This window comes from Moschus berezovskii, chromosome 8 (genome assembly GCF_049115385.1).
Source record: "Moschus berezovskii isolate FMDL1 chromosome 8, NW_MosBer_1.0, whole genome shotgun sequence".
Lineage (NCBI taxonomy): Eukaryota > Metazoa > Chordata > Mammalia > Artiodactyla > Moschidae > Moschus > Moschus berezovskii.
The window spans coordinates 86,576,595-86,597,157 of NC_142467.1; the positions used below are offsets into that span (position 1 = coordinate 86,576,595).

General features: G+C 40.8%; 1 protein-coding gene across 4 annotated transcripts in view; it reads left to right on the forward strand.

The window, feature by feature from the left end:
• Positions 1-2,464: 2,464 nt before the first annotated feature.
• The window catches only part of PRRC1 (proline rich coiled-coil 1), a 75,395-nt gene continuing 57,296 nt past the window's right edge, over positions 2,465-20,563 (forward strand). For 3 of the 4 annotated variants that reach the window (XM_055428783.2, XM_055428784.2, XM_055428781.2), the window contains exons 1-5: positions 2,465-2,623; positions 12,356-12,479; positions 13,563-13,955; positions 16,396-16,556; positions 19,406-19,508. In XM_055428783.2, coding sequence (XP_055284758.1) covers positions 12,374-12,479; positions 13,563-13,955; positions 16,396-16,556; positions 19,406-19,508 — 763 coding nt within the window. In that variant the 5' untranslated portion in view covers positions 2,465-2,623; positions 12,356-12,373. Of the gene's footprint in view, positions 2,624-3,753; positions 3,913-12,355; positions 12,480-13,562; positions 13,956-16,395; positions 16,557-19,405; positions 19,509-20,563 lie in introns of all 4 variants that reach the window. The other variant, XM_055428782.2, reaches the window with a different exon arrangement.

Genomic DNA, 20,563 nt, shown 5'->3' on the forward strand with positions numbered 1-20,563 from the left:
AGGCCATGTGGACACAAAGGCAGAGACTGGAGTCATTCTGGCAAGATCCAAAGAATAGCTGGTACCCCTCAAGCTGGATGAGACAGGGAAGAGCTCTCAGAGAGGCCCTGCTGACCCTTGAGTTTGGACTTCTGGTCTCTAGAATTGTGAGAGAATAAATTTCTGTTAGCTTTTAGCCAACCAGTCATGGTAATTTGTTTTGGAGGTCTTAGAAAACTAATACAGTCACATCCAATCCATCAGGAAATCATGACAGCTTAACCTTCAAAAGATGTCCACACGATGTACTCCCTCCCCTGCCTGCCCCATTAGTTACACTAAGGCATGTGTGTGTGCTCAGTCATGTCTGACTCTTTGAAACCCCACAGACTGGAGGCTGCCAGGCTACTCTGTACTCTAAGGCAGCATCACCTCGTTGTGATCATTCTGCTTTTGTCTTTGCACCACGACCCCCTTCACAGTTCTCAAACAGCAACCAGAATATGACTGAAAATGGAAGTCAAATTGTCTCTGTCCTCTGCTCAAAACCTTCCACTTGCTTCTCATTTCTCTCCAAATATAATCCAAAGGCCTTAATATGGCCTACAAGGCTGGCTACCATCTGGCCCTGCTATCTCTCTGACCTCATTTCTAACCACCGTCTCAGTCCCAATTTCCTTCTTGTTCTGCAGACATGCCAGGCACCCTTCCTCAGCCTTTGGGTGTTTTTCCCTCTGTTCAAAGAATCACAGGGCTGCTTCCCTGTGATCTCTGGTAAAATCCTACCTACTCAGAGACACCTTATGCTTCTGGCCCATCCAAGGTGGCCTCCCCCAGTTATTGTGAAGATCACATCACCCCACTGACTTTCCTCAAAGTGCCCATCACAAACAGTACTCACTTTATTTTTCTGCTCATAGCCTGCCTCTCCCTTGAGAAGATACGCTTCTCCCTCAGTGTAAGGATCTTGTCTGTCTTGTTCATCACTACATTTCCAGTACTGATGCTCAGAACATTGCAGACACTAATAAATATTTGTTGATTGAATGGAGAAAGCAACAGTTCTTACAGTTATTAAGGGTGTTGACCAGAAAGGATGGGAGATAGTAACTCTTTTCAGCACCACCCCAAACAGCACTCTATGGAGAGTAACCTAGACAGCCACCTACACACATTCTCAGGGGACAAGATAAGAGTCACTACCTCAGGGACCAATCCATTGAAGCTGCAAATCATTTTGTCTGAAGTTAGGGCACAGTTAAACAGTATTAACTCTTTAGTGAGGTATTTTAAAATGCTTTTAGCTGTCAAGTCTGAGAAATATATTAACGCTAATTCTACAGATGAGTTCCTGAAAGAATTTGAAAATAAGCTAAACAAGTTATTCATGTATTTAACACTCAGCAGTTTAAAAAGTGCTTTTGTGTGTCTTATTTTGATTCTCTTACCTGCTTGATTAGAGATGGCAAGTATGCTTATCTTACAGACAGAAACATGGAGACTCAAGGAGAATAAGCGATATGTATAAGGTAACATGACTGCACAAGCAACACTAGGGCAGTTGGGACTCAAACCAGGACTTCTGATCGCAAATTCTTTATATTCTTCCATTGTACTGTATTGATTGATTGATTTAGGGTACATTATTGAGCACCGACTTTCAGGACCTGTTTTAAGTGTAGCACATAAGGTTAAGAAAGTGGATAATTTTCGGGTTTCCATTAAAAATATGTGTAATACATGAACTTGGGGAAAATCAGTATAGTATCTGCCACCCTGCTGTCTCTCTTTCCTGAGGCAAGTGCTCGTATCTGGAAATCTTTGAAAATACAAAGGATAAGTCTGTTTTGGGAGCGAGGTCTTGCCTGGAGGAGGCATGCCCTTGGGTTGAGGGGGAGGTAATCGCTTTCCCTGGGGGCGGCCGTGGCGCAGAGTAAGTGAGCTACACCCAATAACAAGGATTCCATTCTCCATGCTGAGGTTGCGTAGTGGAAAGGAGGGCAGTGTTTCTGGAGCTGACAGTGCCCGGCCTGGTGGCAGGATCTTTGGTCTCAGGTGCTCCAGCAGGTTTAACTTGCGGCCTCTGGGCGGGGCTCTGGGGGAGCGGGGCGGGGCGTGGGGAGAGACTCAGCGCGGGGCGGGGCGTGGGGCGGGGCGTGGGGCGGGGCGTGGGGCGGGACTCAGCGCGCGGCGGGGCGTGGGGCGGGATGCGGGGCGGGACTCAGCGCGGGGCGGGGCGTGGGGCGGGACACGGCGCGGGACGCGGGGAGGGACTCAGCGCGGGGCGGGACAGTGCGGTGCGGGGCGTGGGGCGGTGCGGGGCGCGGGACTCAGCGCGGGGCGCGGGACTCAGCGCGGGGCGCGGGACTCAGCGCGGGGCGCGGGACTCAGCGCGGGGCGCGGGACTCAGCGCGGGGCGGGGCGTGGGGCGGGACGCGGGGCGGGACTCAGCGCGGGGCGGGGCGGCGCGCCGGGGACGTGGCAGCCTCAGGGACGGGCGCCTGCGGTGGCCATCTTGGAGGCGGGCGCGCGCGCTGCAGGGTCTTACCCGCGTCTTGCTCGTCTTCTCGCAGCAGTAGTCTTAGACCCAGACTGTCTAGCCTCCACGTTTCACTGCCACGCAGACACTATCTCGAGCCTGCAGGTAAGCGTTAGTCCGGCAGCACTGCGGGTGTATGCGGGCGGCGGGATGGGGCTCAGGCGCCCGAACCGGCGCCCAGGGGCGCCTTGGCTGCGAGGTGGGCGGGCCGGCCGGGCCGGGAGGCGAGGGTCGCTCGAGAGCTCCTCAGTGGTACAGTCCAGGCTCCCGTTGATGGAGCGTCCAGGGTTCAGCCCAGGCACCGGTAGGCTTCAGGAAGCAAGCATTCCCGCTGTGGATTTTGCGGAGAGTGCGGCCCAGGGGTCTTGGCCGGTTCTGGGGTCCAGTCCCCGGACCCACAACCAGCGCCCCGGGCTGTTTGGCTCCACCTTCCACCGCGCTGGCCAGAGGGGAGAGACCGGAGGCAGGAGACCTTGGCCCGGCCCAGCCCGCCTGGAGACGTGGCAGAGCCTGGGGGGAGGCCGCTCCCGCCTAGGAGACTCCCGGGTCAACAAATGGGGTTGGGCACTAAGAAGTAGCTTCTTTAACAGTGGATTCCCCTATAGATGCCTAGCGCCCCTCTGGAGGGCTTTTGCACTCTGCTGTCTCTTTGTTCATTTCTGGGACCTGCTTCGAGCAAATTTGCGGGATAGCCTGTGTCCTGGATTGGCAGAATTTGTCCAGTTTAAGAGAATGTCGTTGGAAGTAGTTCTTGAGAGACGGCATGTATGTTTCTGCGAACATGACACATTTTGACATTCCAGTCTTTTTCCTTTACGGTCACTATTTGGTCAGTGAACATTGATAGAAGTTATTTTTGGGATCAGAACTGGGAATGCAGAGACAAAACTCAGACCTTCCAGCAGCAGTGCTTGCTAAAGGGTACTAGAGAGCGTCTTTTGAACCCGGAGTACATCAACAGTAGGAATCGTTTTTAATAAGATTTTATGTTTATCAGAGGTTCATTATTCCATCTCTTGCATCTTTATAAGTACTTTTAAGTGAAAATCCAAGGCAGAAGCAAATTGGAAGAGCAGAGTGCATCCAGAAATGGACCTAGGTTTCCAACCCATTTCCATCACTTTTTCTTTAATGCTGATACATTAATATACTTTCTGTGTTGATATTAAGCATTAGAACCTCTCCAACTCTGACATTTCCCTGTTACTTTTATCACAGTAACTTTTCTTTCGTAGATGGTATTATATTCCCTGGTGGCTCAGCGGTTAAGAATCCTCATACAGTGCAGAAGACTTGGATTTGATCCCTGGGTGGGCAAGATCCCCCCCTGGAGGAGGAAACAGCTACCCACTCCAGTTTTCTGGCCTGTAGAATTCCGTGGACAGAGGAGCCTGGTAGGCTACAGTCCAAGGGTCACAAAGAGTCAGACGTGATTGAGCACATTGTTTATGAATCCAAGATTTGCCCAGTATTGTCGTTAAGCTAGTTCTCAAACAGTCTAGCTTTGGAAGACAGAAGGATATTGACCAATATTCCATTTTATGGGTTGTATTCATTGTACAAGTTCTTTTGCAAGTGCATTCAGTAACGTTTATCTTTAAATTTGACTCCCCCTAATCACTTTGAGGATTGGTAGCATTTATAGTAGGAAGATGAATAACCAGTAGAAAAATGAGATGAAAAGAGATAGCTTTGTCAGAAGGTGGTTCTGTCCCATATTATCTACCTTCGATCTGTTGTTAAGTCACTGAGTCGTGTCTAATTCTTTTCAACCCCATGGACTGCAGCACGCCAGGCTTCCCTGTCCTTCACTGTCTCCTGGAGCTTGCTCAAACTCATGTCTATTGAATCAGTAATGCCATCCAACCATCTCATCCCCTACGTTCACCCCTTTCTCCTCCTGCCTTCAATTTTTCCCAGCCTCAGGGTCTTTTTCAATGAGCCATCTGTTTGCATCAGGTGGCCAAAGTATTGGAGCTTTAGCTTCAGCATCAGTCCTTCCAGTGGATATTCAGGGTTGACTTCCTTTAGGATTGACTGTTTGGATCTCCTTGATGTCTAAGGGACCCTGAAGAGTCTTCTCTGGTACCATGATTCAAAAGCATCAACTCCTCGGCATTCAGCCTTTTTTATGGTCCATCTCTCACATCTGTACATGACTACTGGAAAAATCATAGCTTTGACTATCGGACTTTTGTTGACAAAGTGATGTCTCTGCTTTTTATTTTTTTATTATTTTTTAAATTTATTTTAATTGGAGACTAATTACTTTACATTATTGTATTGGTTTTGCCATACATTGACATGAATCTGCCCCGGGTGTACATGTGTTCCCCATCTTGAACCCCCCTCCTGCCTCCCTCTCCATCCTATCCCTCTGGTTCATCCCAGTACACCAGCCCTGAGCATCCTGTGTCATGCATCGAACCTGGACTGACGATTCCTTTCACATATGATAATATACATGTTTCAGTGCCATTCTCCCAAATCATCGCACCCTTGCCCTCTCCCACAGAGTCCACTTTTCAAAGACTGTCTAGGTTTGTCATAGTTTTTCTTCCAGGGAGCAAATGTCTTTTAATTTCATGGCTGAGTCACTATTCCACAGTGATTTTGGAGTTGAGGAAAATAAAATTTGCCACTGTTGTCACCTTTCCCCCATCTATTTGCCATAAAGTGATGGGACCAGATGCCATGATCTTAGTTTTTTGAATGTTGAGTTTTAAGCCAGCGTTTTCACTCTTTCACCCTCATCAAGAGTCTCTTTAGTTCCTTTTCACTTTCTGCCTTTAGCGTGGTCTCATCTATACATCTGAGGTTGTTGATCTTTCTCTCAGCAGTCTCAGTTCCAAATTCTGCTTCTTCCAGCCCGGCCTTTCAAATGATGTACTCTGCTTATAAGTTTAATAAGCAGGGTGACAATATACAGCCTTGACGTACTTCTTTCCCAGTTTTGAACCAGTCCATTGTTCCATATCCTCTTCTAACTGTTGCTTCTTGACCTATATACAGATTTTTAAGGAGGCAGGTAAGGTGGTCTGGTATTTCTATCTCTTTAAGAATTTTCCACAGTTTATTGTGATCCACACAGTCAAAGGCTTTGACATAGTCAGTGAAGCAGAAGTAGATGTTGTTGAATGAAAGGATTTTGCCTGTCTGGATATCTGCTTTCTACTTCCTGCCCATAGAATGGTGAAACTTTCATTGACACTCACAGCAAAACTTTTAAGAGTGTTGTATATATTTGCTTTACTTCTTCCCTCGGTGCAGTTGAAACTGGCTTCTATCCTCACTCCATTTTGGAAACAGCGCTCACTAAGTTTTAACTCCAGTTTGGCAAATCTGTTGACTTTTTCATGTATCATCCTATTTGGCTTCTCTGCAGCATTTGATACCATTGCCTTGAAACACTCTTCTCTGGTTTTTGGATGACGCTGCCTTCTGTGTTTTTTTCCTGTTTTTGTGGTCTCTCATTCTTCTCTGCAGGTGTTTTTCCCCCTCCTCAGCTATTCTTCAAGGATTCGTTGGGCCATCTTCTTTTTTCACTTAGTCTTCTCAGATTATCTCTTTTCAGCACATGACTTTAGAGACTATCAGGGAACTGACGAAGCCCACATTTATGTGGTTTCTGAGCTGCAAATCAAGTCAGCTGTACTTGGTTGTTTTAAGGAGTTTGCACTTAGCATGTCCAACATTAAATACTGTGTAATCCCTTCTTTCCCAAAACATCAGACACACACTTTGACCTCCTCCAGTGTTCCTTATCTTACTGAATGGCACCACCCATCTGTCCAGATGTGCAAGTCATGCCTCTCCCCTTCCTGGACCCCATATCCAGTCTGTTGCTGGGTCTTACCACTTAAACATCTCCTGAGTCTATCCACCCTTCTCCATCTCCACTGTCATCACTTTAGGCTAAACCAGAGTTTTTCAGCCTTGGCATTATTGGTGTTCAGGGCCAGATAATTCTTGTGGTGACTGTCCTGTGCATTGTAGAATTTTTAGCTGTATCCCCAGGTTTCACCTACTAGATGCCCCTAATACTCTCTGGTTGTTTTTTTTTTTTTAATATTTATTTATTTGGCTACACTGGGTCTTAGCTGTGGCATGCGAGATTGTTCTTTTCAGTGCATGGGCTTCTCTAGTTGTAATATGCGGGCTCAGCAGTTGGAGCGTGCACGCTTAGTTGTCCTGCAGCATGTGGGGATCTTAGTTCTCCAAGCAGGGTTCAAGACCATGACCCCTGCACTGGAAGCCAAATTCTTAACCACTGGACCATAAAAATGTCTTCAGACACTGCCAGATGACCCCCGATAGGCAGATCACTTCTCCACTCCTTGTTTGAGAATCACTAGTCTAGAATGTTATTTCAAATACTTCCGTATCCTTCTTAAGGGTCTCCCTGCGTCTCTTCTATGTAGATGGCCTATGGCATGGTCTGCATTCTTTGGTCAGAGGAATGTTTTCAAAACACAAATATGAATTGCTTAAAGCAGCCTAAATGTCTTCAGCAAATAAATGGATAATCAAACAGTGGTACATATATAAAATGGAATGGTATTCAGCAATGAAAAAGAAGCAACCACCGATCCATCCAACAGCATGGATGTATCTTGAGAGCACTCTTTTGCATGAAAAAAGCCAATTTCAAAAGGCTATATGCAGTATGGTTTTATTTTTGTAACATTCATGAAATGAGAAAATAGAGAACAGTTGTTTATCAGGGTGTGTGGCAGATGAGAGGGTGTAACCAAGGAACAGCATGTGGGAGTTTCTTTGGGGAGGTGGAACAGTTCTGTGTCCTGATTGTGGTGGTTTCTCCGTGAGTCAGTGCATTTCATAGAACTGCATACAGACTCACACATGTAAATAAAAACAGGTGAAATCCAAAGAAGGTTTATACTTCAGTTACTCATATTGTGCCAGAGTTAATTTCCTAGACTTTATGGTTGAACCCTAGTTATGTAGGATGCTGCCAATGGAAGGAGCTGGGTTTAGGGTACTGATGAATTCTGCTCTATATTGGCATCTTCTTGTGAGTCTGAAATTCCTTCAAAGAAGTTAAAAGACAAATACGTCATCCCTAGTTTGAATGCCCCCACAGTGACTTTCTGTTCTTAGAAGATTCCACTCTATAACCTGGCTTGTAAATCTCAGTACAGTCTGGGCTCCCATCCAGGTCTCCAATCCTCATTCCTATTCCTTTCTGACTTTCTGTATATTTACTTTTTCTGGCACGTACCCTCCTTGTCTTCTTTCCCTTTCCTAATTAAATCCTGATCATCCCTTTCTGACCCCAAGTCAAAATCATTTTCTAGCAAACAGAATTGTTCTTATCCTCAGAGCACATCATTCAGGCTACAGTTCACTGTATGTTGGTGTTATTGATTGTCTCCTGGGCTGGACTGTAAGTATCCTGTTTGTTTTTGCTTACACTGTTATTTCCAGAGGCACCAGTGTAGTGCTTGGCAAGTGGTTGACCTTCGCTGAATATTTGTAAAATGAATAAAAAGTTCAAAAACGTATTTGATGTATTTAGAAGTTCTGATTTTATCCTTGAAGCAGGCTTGAAAGTTTATAATTTTTAAGGAAATTTTCTAACATTTTGTAATCTATTTTTGTCTGTTAGGAAAAATGCTCGTGGCACTTTTGCTAAAAACTGACTTTTCTAAAATCTGAGACCTAATCATTTAGCCATTATGTTGTTGTTTAGTTGCTAAGTCATTTCTGACTCTTGGAACCCCGTGGACTAGCCTGCCGGACTCTCTTGTCCATGGGATTTCCTAGGCAAGAGTATTGGAGTGGGTTGCCATTTCCTTCTGTAGGAGATCTTGCTGACCCGGAGATCAAACCCGTTTCTGTTGCCTTGGCAGGGGGGTTAACCATTATGGGGGTACCTTTTAGAATGTAAACAAAGAAAAACTGGGAATAGGGAAGAATACTGGACTGGGTTGCCTTTTCCTTCTCTGGGGGATCTTCCCAACCCAGGGATTGAACCCACATCTTCTGCATCGGCACGTAGATTCTTTTCTCTGGGCCACCTGGGAAGTGGAGTAGCCTGTTAACAGGAGCAGCCCATGTACACTGCTTAGTGAGGAGGGAGGAAGTGTTTCAAAAATACTTTACATAATTTATTTTTGACGTAATAGTGACTGGAATCTAGATAGAAATCTACCGTGCATTCCTGTGGCAGAAATTAAATTAGTAATTTACTATTTGAAATATATTGGGTAATGACATAGCTAATATAAAATTATTTCTCAATTATGAAGTAGGTGTATGAAACTGTCTCACATTGTTTGCACATTAAATAGTCTCACAGAACTACTTCTTTAGAAATTTTGACAAATCTTTCACCTGGAAATAAGTGGCATTGTGTACAGTAAAAACAGACATCTATCTGTTGGTTATTTATTTACATTTGGGCTATGTAATTTTTATTTTATTTTATTGGCATATAGTTGCTTTACAATGTTGTGTTAGTTTCTGCTCTACAACAAAGTGAATCAGCTATATGAATATATATATCCCCTCCCCCTTAAACCTCCTTCCCACCCCTGTGCCCCCAGTCCCTCCCCTGTAGGGCATCACAGAGTCCTGAGCTGAGCTCCCTGTGTTACACTGTTGCACGTTTCCCACTGCCTGCCTGTCCTGCAGAGGGTAGTGTGTATGTGTCAGTCCTGCTCTCCCGGTTTACCTCACCCTTGCCTTCTCCCCACCGCCACCCATGTCCACGCGTCTGCTCTCTGCATCTGCATCTCTGTTGCTACCCTACAAACAGACTGTACCGTCCGCACCGTCTTTCTAGATTTCATACGTATGTGTTAAAACATAATATTTTTCTCTTTCTGACTTACTTTACTCTGTGTGACAGACTTGGGTCTATCCCTGACCGAATTTTGTTCCTTTGTATGACTGAGTAATATTCCATTGTGTATACGTACACCTACATCTTATCTTTTCATCTGTTGATGGACATTTAGGTTGCTTCCATGTCCTGGCTGTTGTAAATGGTGCTGCAGTGAACATTGGGGTGCGTGTGTATTTTGCATTACAGTTTTGTCAGAATATGTGCCCAAATAGTGGGATTGCTGGATCATTTGTTAGTTCTATTTTTAGTTTTCTAAAGAGCCTCTATACTGTTCTCCGTAGTAGCTGTATTAATTTGCAGTCTCACAGTGTACGAAGGTTCCCTTTCTCCACACCCTCTCCAACATTTGTTTGTAGGTTTTTTGATGATGGCCATTCTAACCTGTATGAGTTAATATCTTATTGTAGTTTTGATTTGCATTTCTCTAGTAATCAGTGATGTTGAACACTTTTTGTGTTTATTAACCGTATGTATGTCTTCTTTGAAGAAGTGACTACTTAGGTCTTCTATCCATTTTTTGATTGGGCTGTTTATTTTTTTGATATTGATCTACATGAGTTGCTTGTATATTTTGGAGATTAATCCCTTGTCAGTTGTTTCATTTGCAAATACTTTCTCCCATTCTAAGGATTGTCTTCTCATCTTGTTTATGGTTTCCTTTGCTTTGTAAAAGCTTTTATTAGGACCCATTTGTTTATTTTTGTTTTTATTTTTGTTACTCTAGGAGGTGGATCAGAGGGGATCCAGCTTCGTTTTATGTAAGAGTGTTTTATGTTTTCCTCTTAAGAGTTTTATAGTGTCTAGACTTGCATTTAGATTTTTAATCTGTTTTGAGTTTATTTTTGTGATGGTGTGAGGAAATGTTCTAATTTCATTCTTTTACATGTAGCTGTCCAGTTTTCCCGGCACCTCTTATTGAAGAGGCTGTTTTTCTCCATTGTATCGTCTTGCCTCCTTTGTCAAAGATTAGGTGCCCATTGGTGCCTCAGGTTATCTCTGGACATTGAACTGTATTTCTGTTTTTGTGCCAGTACTTTAATTGTCTTGATTAGTGCAGCTTTGTAGTATAGTCTGAAGTCAGGGACCCTGATTACTCTAGCTCTTTCTTTCTCAAGATTGCTTTGGCTGTTCGGGGTCTTTTGTGTTTTCATATAAATTGTAAAAATTGTTTGTTCTAGTTCTGTGAAAAATGGCATTGGTAATTTAAGAGGGATTGCACTGCATCTGTAGATTGCTTTGGATAATGTAGTCATTTTCACAATATTGATTATTCAGACGAAGAACATAGTATAGCTGTGCATCTATTTGTGTTGTCTTTGATTTCTTCCATCAGTGTCTTATAGTTTTCTGCATACACGTCTTCTGTCTCTTCAGGTAGGTTTATTCCTAGGTATTTTATTCTTTTTGTTACAATGGTAAATGGGATTGTTTTCTTAATTTCTCTTTCTGATCTTTCATTGTTAGTGAATGGAAATGCAGGAGATTTCTATGTATTGATTTTGTATCCTGCAACTTTACTAAGTTCATTGGTTAGCTCTAGTAATCTCATGGTGGCATCTTTAGGATTTTCTATGTATATTACCATGTCATCCACAGTGAGTTTTATTTCTTCTTTTCCAATTTGTATTCCTTTTATTTCTTTTTCTTCTCTGATTTCTGTGGCTAGGACATCTAGAACTATGTTGAAAAATATTGACCAGAGTAAGCGCCCGTGTCTTGTTCCTGATTCTAAAGGAAATGCTTTCAGTTTTTTACTATTAAGAATAATATTTGCTGTGGATCTGTCATATATGGCATTTATGTTAAGGTAGGTTTGCTCTGTGCCCGTTTTCTGAAGTGTTTTTGTAATAAATGGGTATTGAATTTGTTGGAAGCTTTTTCTGCATCTGTTGAGATTTTCCTATGATTTACCCCTTCCATTTGTTGATATTGTGTATCACGTTGATTGATTTGCATATATTGGAATGCGATATATGGGATATTTATCCCTGGGATAAACCCCACTTGATCATGGTATGTGATCCTTGTAATGTGTTGTTGGATTCTGTTTGCTAGTATTGTTGAGGATTTTTGTGTCCATGTTCATCATTGATGTTGGACTGTAATTTTCTTTTTTGGTTTTGGTATCAGTGATGGTGGCCTCATAGAATGAGTTTGGGAGTGTTTCTCCCTCTACAATTTTTTTTGAAGAGTTTGAGAAGGATAGGTATTAGTTCTTCTCTAAATGTTTTATTCTCTGATGCTGGAAGGATTGGGGCAGGAGGAGAAGGGGACGACAGAGAATGAGATGGCTGGATGGCGTCACCGACTCGATGGACATGAGGTTGAGTGAACTCCGGGAGTTGGTGATGGACAGGGAGGCCTGGTGTGCTGTGATTCATGGGGTCGCAAAGAGTGGGACACGACTGAGCGACTGAACTGAACTGATACAAGGTTTAAAAGTATACTTTTTATTACTGTATAATCGCAAAGGCCCGTCTAGTCAAGGCTATGGTTTTTCCCGTGGTCATGTATGGATGTGAGAGTTGGACTGTGAAGAAAGCTGATCGCCGAAGAATTGATGCTTTTGAACTGTGGTGTTGGAGAAGACTCTTGAGAGTCTCTTGGACTGCAAGGAGATCCAGCCAGTCCATTCTAAAGGAGATCAATCCTGGGTGTTCATTGGAAGGACTGATGCTAAAGCTGAAACTGCAATACTTTGGCCACCTCATGCGACGAGTTGACTCACTGGAAAAGAGTCTGATGCTAGGAAAGGTTGGGGGCGGGAGGAGAAGGGGACGACAGAGAATGAGATGGCTGGATGGCATCACCGACTCTGTGGACGTGAGTTTGAGTGAACTCCGGGAGTTGGTGATGGACAGGGAGGCCTGGCGTGCTGTGATTCATGGGGTCGCGGAGAGTCGGACACGACTGAGCGACTGAACTGAACTGAACTGAATCTTTATTATATTTTAATATCTTTACAGTTGTATTGAAATTGAAAAATGATGGAAGAGAGTGGAATAGAGACAACACCACCTGGGACCCCCCCACCGAATTCTGGGGGCCTGGCTTCTGCTGCTGCACTGTCTTCCTCCCCGGCTCCTTTAGGTACGTGCAGTTGTCTAGCATCACTGGGTTTTGAGGTGAGTCAGGATACTGTCATCTTTTCTCAGAGTCATTTAACAAAAGCCTAGAGACATACCTCAGAGATACTGTGAGTTCAGTTCCAGACCACTGCAATAAAGCAAGTCACATGAATTTTTTTATTTCCTAGTGCATATAGAAATTACGATTGCACTATACGGTAGTCTGTTAAGTGTGCAATAGATTATGTCTAAAAAAAAAAACAATGTACCTATTTCAATTAAATACTTTGCTAAAGCATTGCTTTAAAATGCTGGCTGTCATCTGGGCCTTCAGTGAGTCGTAATTTTTTTGCAATGCCAAAGATCAGTGATCATGCATCACCATAACAAATACAATAATAATGTAAAGTTTGAAATATTTTGAGAGGTACCAGAATGTCACACAGAGACACGAAGAACAAATGCTGCCGGGTAAAACAGCACTGATAGACTTGCTTGACATAAGGGTTGCCACAAACCTTCAATTTGTAAAATGAAGCAGAACAAATTGAGGTGTGCCTATATATTAAAACTTTTGTAATCTTGCCAGGATGAAGGTAAATAGCCTTTTTTATTTAAGCCCAAATCAGAAAACATCTTTGGTTTGCTTTAATTTTTATTTTTTGTTTCCATATTAACTAGAAATCATCTTTGTTATGACAGAAATATCCTAAAAAGCATGTGTTAGCTTTGTCTAATGTTCTGTGACTTCATGGAGATTAACCTTCTGACCAAAGTTTTTGAGCCCTAAATTGTGAGGTTTTATGCTCGTATTAGCAGAGACTAAAAGCAGGTCTATTTTATTAAAAGCACAGCAAAACAAACAGAAGCACAAAGATCTGCAAAACCATAACTTAAATTTTATATACCTGCTGCTTTTACTGATGGGAATTGAAAGTCATTTACACTCAGTCATACTCATGTATTTTAAATTATGTATTTAAAGATAACTCTTGGGAATAGGGTCTGTTAAATTTAAAAATTTTCCAAGATGGTAATGATATACTTTGAAAACTAAGTGAAAAGCGTGTCACTGAAGTGTGATTTTTCCTGCCCTCTCTCCTAGCTGCAGCCAGCACCTTCTCTTCTCCAGGCGGGTCCTCTGTGCAGAGCCTGCCGCCGCAGGTGTACTCCACGCCCCAGCCATCCCTGCCTCCTGTGCAGCCTGCGGCACCCTTGCCCTTTGTGCCGTCTTCGCCGGTTCCTTCTCTTCCTCCACTCGTTACCTCTCTCCCACCTCCTGCTTCTCCACCGACTGCTGCTGCCTTCAGTAATCCTCCTGTATCCCACTTCCCCCCGCCTTCCACCTCTGCCCCAAACACGCTCTTATCTGCGCCCCCTTCGGGTCCTCCCACTTCGGGATTCTCTGTTGGCTCAACTTACGACATTACGCGGGGACATGCAGGAAGAGCTCCACAGACACCCCTGATGCCATCGTTTTCTGCACCTCCGGTGACAGGTATTTTCTCATTGACACTTTGAAACAGGTGGCTGTAGGGAATGTTTTATCTGTTTTTTTTAAACAGTTTTATCGACGTGTAATTCCTATACAATTCACTTTCACGTGTACAGTGTAATTGTTGTTACTATATTTACCAAGTTGTGTAGCCATCACCACAGTCAATTTTAGAACCTTTTAATCACCCGCAAAGAAACTGCATACCTGTTAGCAGTCACTCCGTACTTCTCCCAATCCTCATGGTTCTCAGAACCACTAATCTACTTTCTGTCTCTGTAGATGTGCTTGTTTTTGGACATTTCATATAAATGGACTTGTATTAATATCGTAGTCTTTTGTGACAGGCCACTTTCACTTAGTGCGATGTTTTCAAGATTCATCCATGTTGTAACAGGTGTCAGAGCGTTCTTCCTTTTTAGGACTGAATTATATTCCATTGTATGGATATACCATGTTTTGTTTATTCATTTCATCAGTTGATAAACTGTTGGGTTGTTTCTACTTTTTGGCTATGGTGAGTACTGAGTTTATGAACCTTGGTGTGCCAGTTTTATATGGAAATGTTTTCATTTCTCTTGAGTATGTACCTAGGTTCAGAATTGCTGAGTGTTTTTTTCCTGAAGAGCTTCATTTTTTTTTTTTTTTAATAAATTGAAGTAAAGTTGCTTTATAACATTGTGTTAGTTTCAGGTGTACAGCATAGTTACTCAGTTATACATATATCTGTATCTATTCTTTTTCAGATTCTTTTCTGTTATAGGTTATTACAAGATATTGAGTAGAGTTCCCTGTGCTATACAGTAGGTCCTTGTTATTTATCTGTTATATATATAGTAATGTTTTCCTGTTAATCCCAAGCTCCTAATTTGTCCCCCCCGCTTCGCCTTTGATAACCATCAATTTTTTTATTTATTTTTTGGTATGTCTGTGAGCTTGTGTTGTGAATAAGTTCATGTGCATCATGTTTTTAAATTCCACATATATAGGTAATAATGTGATATTTGTCTTTGTCTAATTTACTTCACTTAGTATGATAATTTCTAGGTCCATCCATGTCGCCGCAAATGGCATTATTTCATTCTTTCTTCATGGCTGAGTAATATCCCATTGTGTATACATATACCACATCTGTTGAATCATCTGTTGATGGACATTTAGGTTGCTTCCATGTCTTGGCTCTTGTAAATAGTGCTGCTGTTGGGGTGCATGTCAGAATTGCTGACTTCAGTACAACTCTCAGACTATTGTCTAAAGCAGCTGCACCATTCATTTTACTTTCTTACCAGCAGTAAAGGAGGGTTCTTGTTACTCTGCATGAATGTTTTATTCCCTTTTCCTTGATTTCCAGAGCTTCCTATTTTCATTTAAAGTATTAAAATAAAACTGATATTACTTAATATATGATTTTTATATGATATAAAACTTAGAACATGGTTACTATGTGAAAGCAAAAGATACGCTCAGTCGTGTCTGACTCTTTGTGACCCCATGGACTGTGCAGTCCATGGAAATCTCCAGGCCAGAATACTGGAGTGGATAGCCTTTCCCTTCTCCAGGGGAATCTTCCGCAGAGATCCAACCCAGGTCTCCTGCATTGCAGGCAGATTCTTTACCAGCTGAGCCACGAAGGAAGGGAAATGTCAGACAAAATTCTAAAATTTTGTCATAACATTTTGTGCAGTTATAGAGAAACACCAAGATGATGTCTGAGTTTAGCTTTACTTAAAAATCATCAGGATTGAACGATCCAGGGAGTAGTTTTGTTTAGCCATGTAAAAGTTCAAAATCAAGTGTGTGTACCGTAAGTTGGTGGTATTGGACTATTTTATTTTCTAGGTCAAGAACACCTACTTTTTTTGGCTTCCCTGGAACGGTTGTTGGAAATCAGTATTAAAGCTTCATCCTGTCCTATTCTTCCTATTGTTTCTCTAATTTTAGGATTAGAAACAACTTTGTTGTGTTTTTTTTTTTAATCCAGTTTGTATTATCTACTTTAACAAACATTTTTGCAGAGTGCAGGTATGGCACCCATGTGTATGTATATGTGGATTTTGGGTTAAACTATTGTATATGGCTATGTGTACTGATATTTATATGCACGTTGTCTGATGAGCTTGTGTGCTCCTTTAAGGGGAATCAGGCTGTAGCTCTTTACGTCCATGTGCTATACTGGGCAGACATGAAGTACTTCTGGGTATATTTTTTTGTCCATTTTCAGGGCACTAGATAATAAGCCTAAGAAGAGGGAAAGAAATTTCTTTTTTGGAGTTTGTATGATTTAGGTGATGTTTGAATTCATATCTCAGTGTTGAAATGCCTGAGTATATAGTAACATGATTAAAGCTGTTTTGAACTACTCATTTCATATGTTGTATCATCTTTTCATAGGAGATGTTTTATGGAATAAATTACATATGTTAACATTTTTGCCATTAACTAGGTATTTTGCCAACTCCTATTACTCATCAAGCCGGCTTGACATCTGTGGCACAGGGAACTGGAACCACATCAGCCATCACTTTCCCAGAGGAGCAGGAAGACCCTAGAATTGGTAGAGGTCAGGATGAAGCTTCAGCTGGTGGACTGTGGGGTTTTATTAAGGTAAGGGGAATTTACTTCAAAAACCGTGTGTAATCTTTTAATTATAAAACTTAAAGAGAATTTTGAAAATAAGAATAGTATAAGGAAAAATCATTGTCAGATATCTTTTTAGTCTTGTTACACTTTTTCTGGGCTTCCCTGATAGCTCAGTTGGTAAAAAATCCGCCTGCCATGCAGGAGACCCCTTCATTGGGAAGATCTGCTAGAGAAGGGATAGGCTACCCACTCCACTATTCTTGGGCTTCACTTGTGGCTCAGCTGGTAAAAATTCCACTTGCCATGCGGTAGACCTGAGTTCGATCCCTGGGTTGGGAAGATCCCCTGGAGAAGAGAAAGGCTACCCACTCCAGTATTCTGGCCTGGAGAATTCCATGGACTGTATAGTCCATGGGGTTGCAAAGAGTCGAACACTACTGAGCGCTTCTCACTTTCAGTACACTTTTTCTATAGTTCCTCTTAGTCTTCTGGATGTGCATATCTAGGTAGATATAGCTCTTTAATTAAAGGCAAAGAGGAGTAGTGTCATGTGGACACAATTTTGTGTCTTTCGTTTATCTTTACCTAGTGATCATGAACATCTTCTCAGCCATAAAATATTCTTCAGTCTATTTTGCCCAGCATGTCATTCATTGCATTTATTTCCCATGTTTTATTTCACTAACCTGTTAGTGGCATTTTCTGGTTGTAATTCTTATTAATAAAATTATGATGAGCCTCTTGTATGCAAATCTTTGTGTACCTCTGTTTTATCAGAGTTAATTCCTAATAAATGTCAGTGTGAACATTTTAAAAACTACAGATAAATATTGCTGTCCAGGTAAATTATACCAGAACACCCCGTTGTAATAAGATCTTTCACTTGCAAGAAGTGATTATTAATTGAAATATAGTATTTTCTAATTTGATAGGCAAAGAAAATAATAATACCTTGTTTAAATTTACATTGCTTTGTTACTGAATTTGAGCTTTTTTTAACTGTGATTTTTGACCATTTGTATTTTCTTTTGTGAAGTCTGTATTCATATTCTTTGCCCAGTTTTGAATTGGGATTTCTTCTTTAGTGACTTCATAAGAACTCTTAATATTTTATTTTATGCTGTCATACTTTGCCATACTCTCCATTTTTATCTTACATTTCAACTTTATTATGCTTTATTGACACAAAATCTTCTAAATTTTGGGGAGTCATTTCTGTGAGTTTTTTTAAATGAAAAAATGACCTTTACCTACTACATTGTGATAATTGTTTTTTTATGATTTCTTTTAATTTTCTTATGGCAGTATTTTTTTACCATACCATTTGATATAGCTGATACTTTAATATATTATGGAGGTAGAAATAAAACTTACTTTTTTTCCAGCCACTTAATCGAGTATTCTAAAATCATATCCCAGTGATTTGATATGTCACCTTCATCTTAGTTACCAAATTGTGTGTGATAATGTCAATTAGTGGGCTCTGTATTGTATTCCCTGATCTGCCTGTCCTTGCAGTAGTACCACACTATTTTAATTATTGTAACTGTTTGTTACACTGATATTTATTGAAAGCCTACTGTGCGCTGAGGTGGGGATTGGAGTATCTGTTGAGTCAGATAGAAAGGTAAGTCTTTGCATTCTTAAAGACAAATCAGCATTTGGTTGTATAAGTTTTCTGTTTTCTGTTCAAAAATTTTCTCTTCTAGTCTTTTCCATTTATTTTTCTTAACCATTTTCTTAAATGATTCCAAAGTCACTTTGTCCAGTTCCCTTCAATATTCTGAGGGTTTGATTGTAATTTGATTACATGTTAAACATTTTTTAATTGTTAGGTAGTTGAACTGATTTACAGCATTTGAGCTTTATGTATTAGAAAGATGGCATTTTTTCTAAGCTTGCTTCTTTTTATCACTTTGTGCTCTTTAAAAGTTTTCTTTATGTAGGAACTATCACTTCTTTCTCTTGTTAAGAGCCTGTGTTAGCATGTTAATTACCAGTTGAAACAGTTCAGCTGTACAGATTTTGTAAATAACTCTTCTAATATTCAGCATAAGATGAGTTGACAGTCTTAAATATCAATGTTGTGAAGTCATTTTTTGTTTTGAATCGCCTTAGTTTAATGGTAGGTTGAGACAGGTGGAATCATGGCCTGTTAGCCAGATGCCATCTCATTTCTCCCTCTAAGTCTCTTCGACTGTGGGAGAAGCATAGATGGAAGGAACTCCTCAGATCTGGTTGTTTCTATCTAATAGTGTGGTTTTAAGAATTTAATAGTGTGGTTTTAAGAATTCAGAGGAATAGGTCTGACTTTTTTAAAAATGAGAGTTTGGGAACAAAACAAATAGGAAGTAGGAAAAAAGAAAACTTTCATAGAATATAAAGTATTATATATTAAAGTAATAAGTAATTTTTCTGGGAAGTAAAGATAAATTGTTTCTACTATTAGGGAACAAAACATGAGTCTTTGGAGAAACACTTGATTACAGTCTTTATTTGGGACCCTAATGGACAAGTTTTGCCTAGTCTTTTATATAGGTAACTAATAATCAAATAAAGTAAAAATATATGTATACATAGAAATGAAATTAACATATATGCATACACATATGTGTATGTACAATAAACATACTTTCCGGGTCAGTGCTGCTTGAAGTGGGGTCTGTAGGTTGCTGTCAATCCACAATGAGATAAAGAGAAGTTGAGAGGAAGCGTTTTGAAATTTCATAACAATTTGACGTTGCCTTAGCCTTATGTTTCTTACACTATAGAGAAGCACAGGTCTGCAGTGCATTGGAAATTTAAAATTTTTTTCACCATCACAGTGATTTTTGCTAAGAATGAGTATTCACATGTGAATTTGTTCTGTGCAGGGTGTGGCTGGGAACCCTATGGTGAAATCCGTGCTTGATAAAACAAAACATTCGGTAGAAAGCATGATTACAACGCTGGACCCTGGCATGGCTCCGTATATCAGTATGTACTTAAACCAGAGCAGCATCTGCCATGTAGAGTATGTGCTCGTGTCAGCCACTGAGTGTAATCCTACAGGTCTTGTAATCAGTGGCAATCCTATGTTCTTACGTTGATTGTTAGTCTTGGTGCTTTTAATTCATGTTTTCCGTAGTCATCTTTAAATTTGAAAACTTCACAGCACAAACTTTGCAGGAGTAAAAATTATTTGAATTATTAGTGTACTTGCTGATTTTAATTATAAATATGGTTAGTGTTGCTTTATATGAATTTTACTATCACGATTGACATTTGAAGTGTGGCTTCATTCATATTTGGCTTTTGACATTTCTCCAGTTATCTATTTTAATTACATGTGGTTACGTGTAACTCAAGAATAAAATTTTTAGAGGCTCTTAATCTGTTTACTAATAATATCTAATTACTAGGTTTGCTAGGAAAGCTATTTTAATTTTAACCACCTTGGAACCCTCATTACCAAGAATCCTCCAGAGGGTTAATGTACATATCCAATAAGTGGAATAACATAATCTCAGAAGGGTTTATGACCAATTGTTAGTAAATCTATTGAAGATAATAATTTAGTGGCCAAAGCTGTGCACCAGGTACTTGAACAGAGATTTTCAGTAGCAATAACAAGTTAATAACTTTCTCAAGTCTTGAGTCTCTTGATAATTGACTGTCTAGTAAATGTCAAAAGACAAGACCTACTAATGCTAATTACCATTTATTAAATATGATCTGCCAGATACTAATTCTCATAAGAGATCTGCAAGCTAGGGGTTATTTCCCCCAAGTTTTAGATGAGAAACTTTTGTTCAGACAAATTTATTATTATTCTCTGTCATACAACTTGGTGGAGCTAACAGCCACTTTGCTTTCCCTTTAAGTAGAAAATTGAATCAAAGATTAATTCAGCTGAATTGGTCTCTGTTTCTAATTGTCATGATTTAGAATTGGACCTTACCATATATATTGATTTTATATATTCATAGTAATCAAGTTTGATATAATTTGTAGTATATATATTCTTTTCACAGGGTCTTATTTTTAATGAG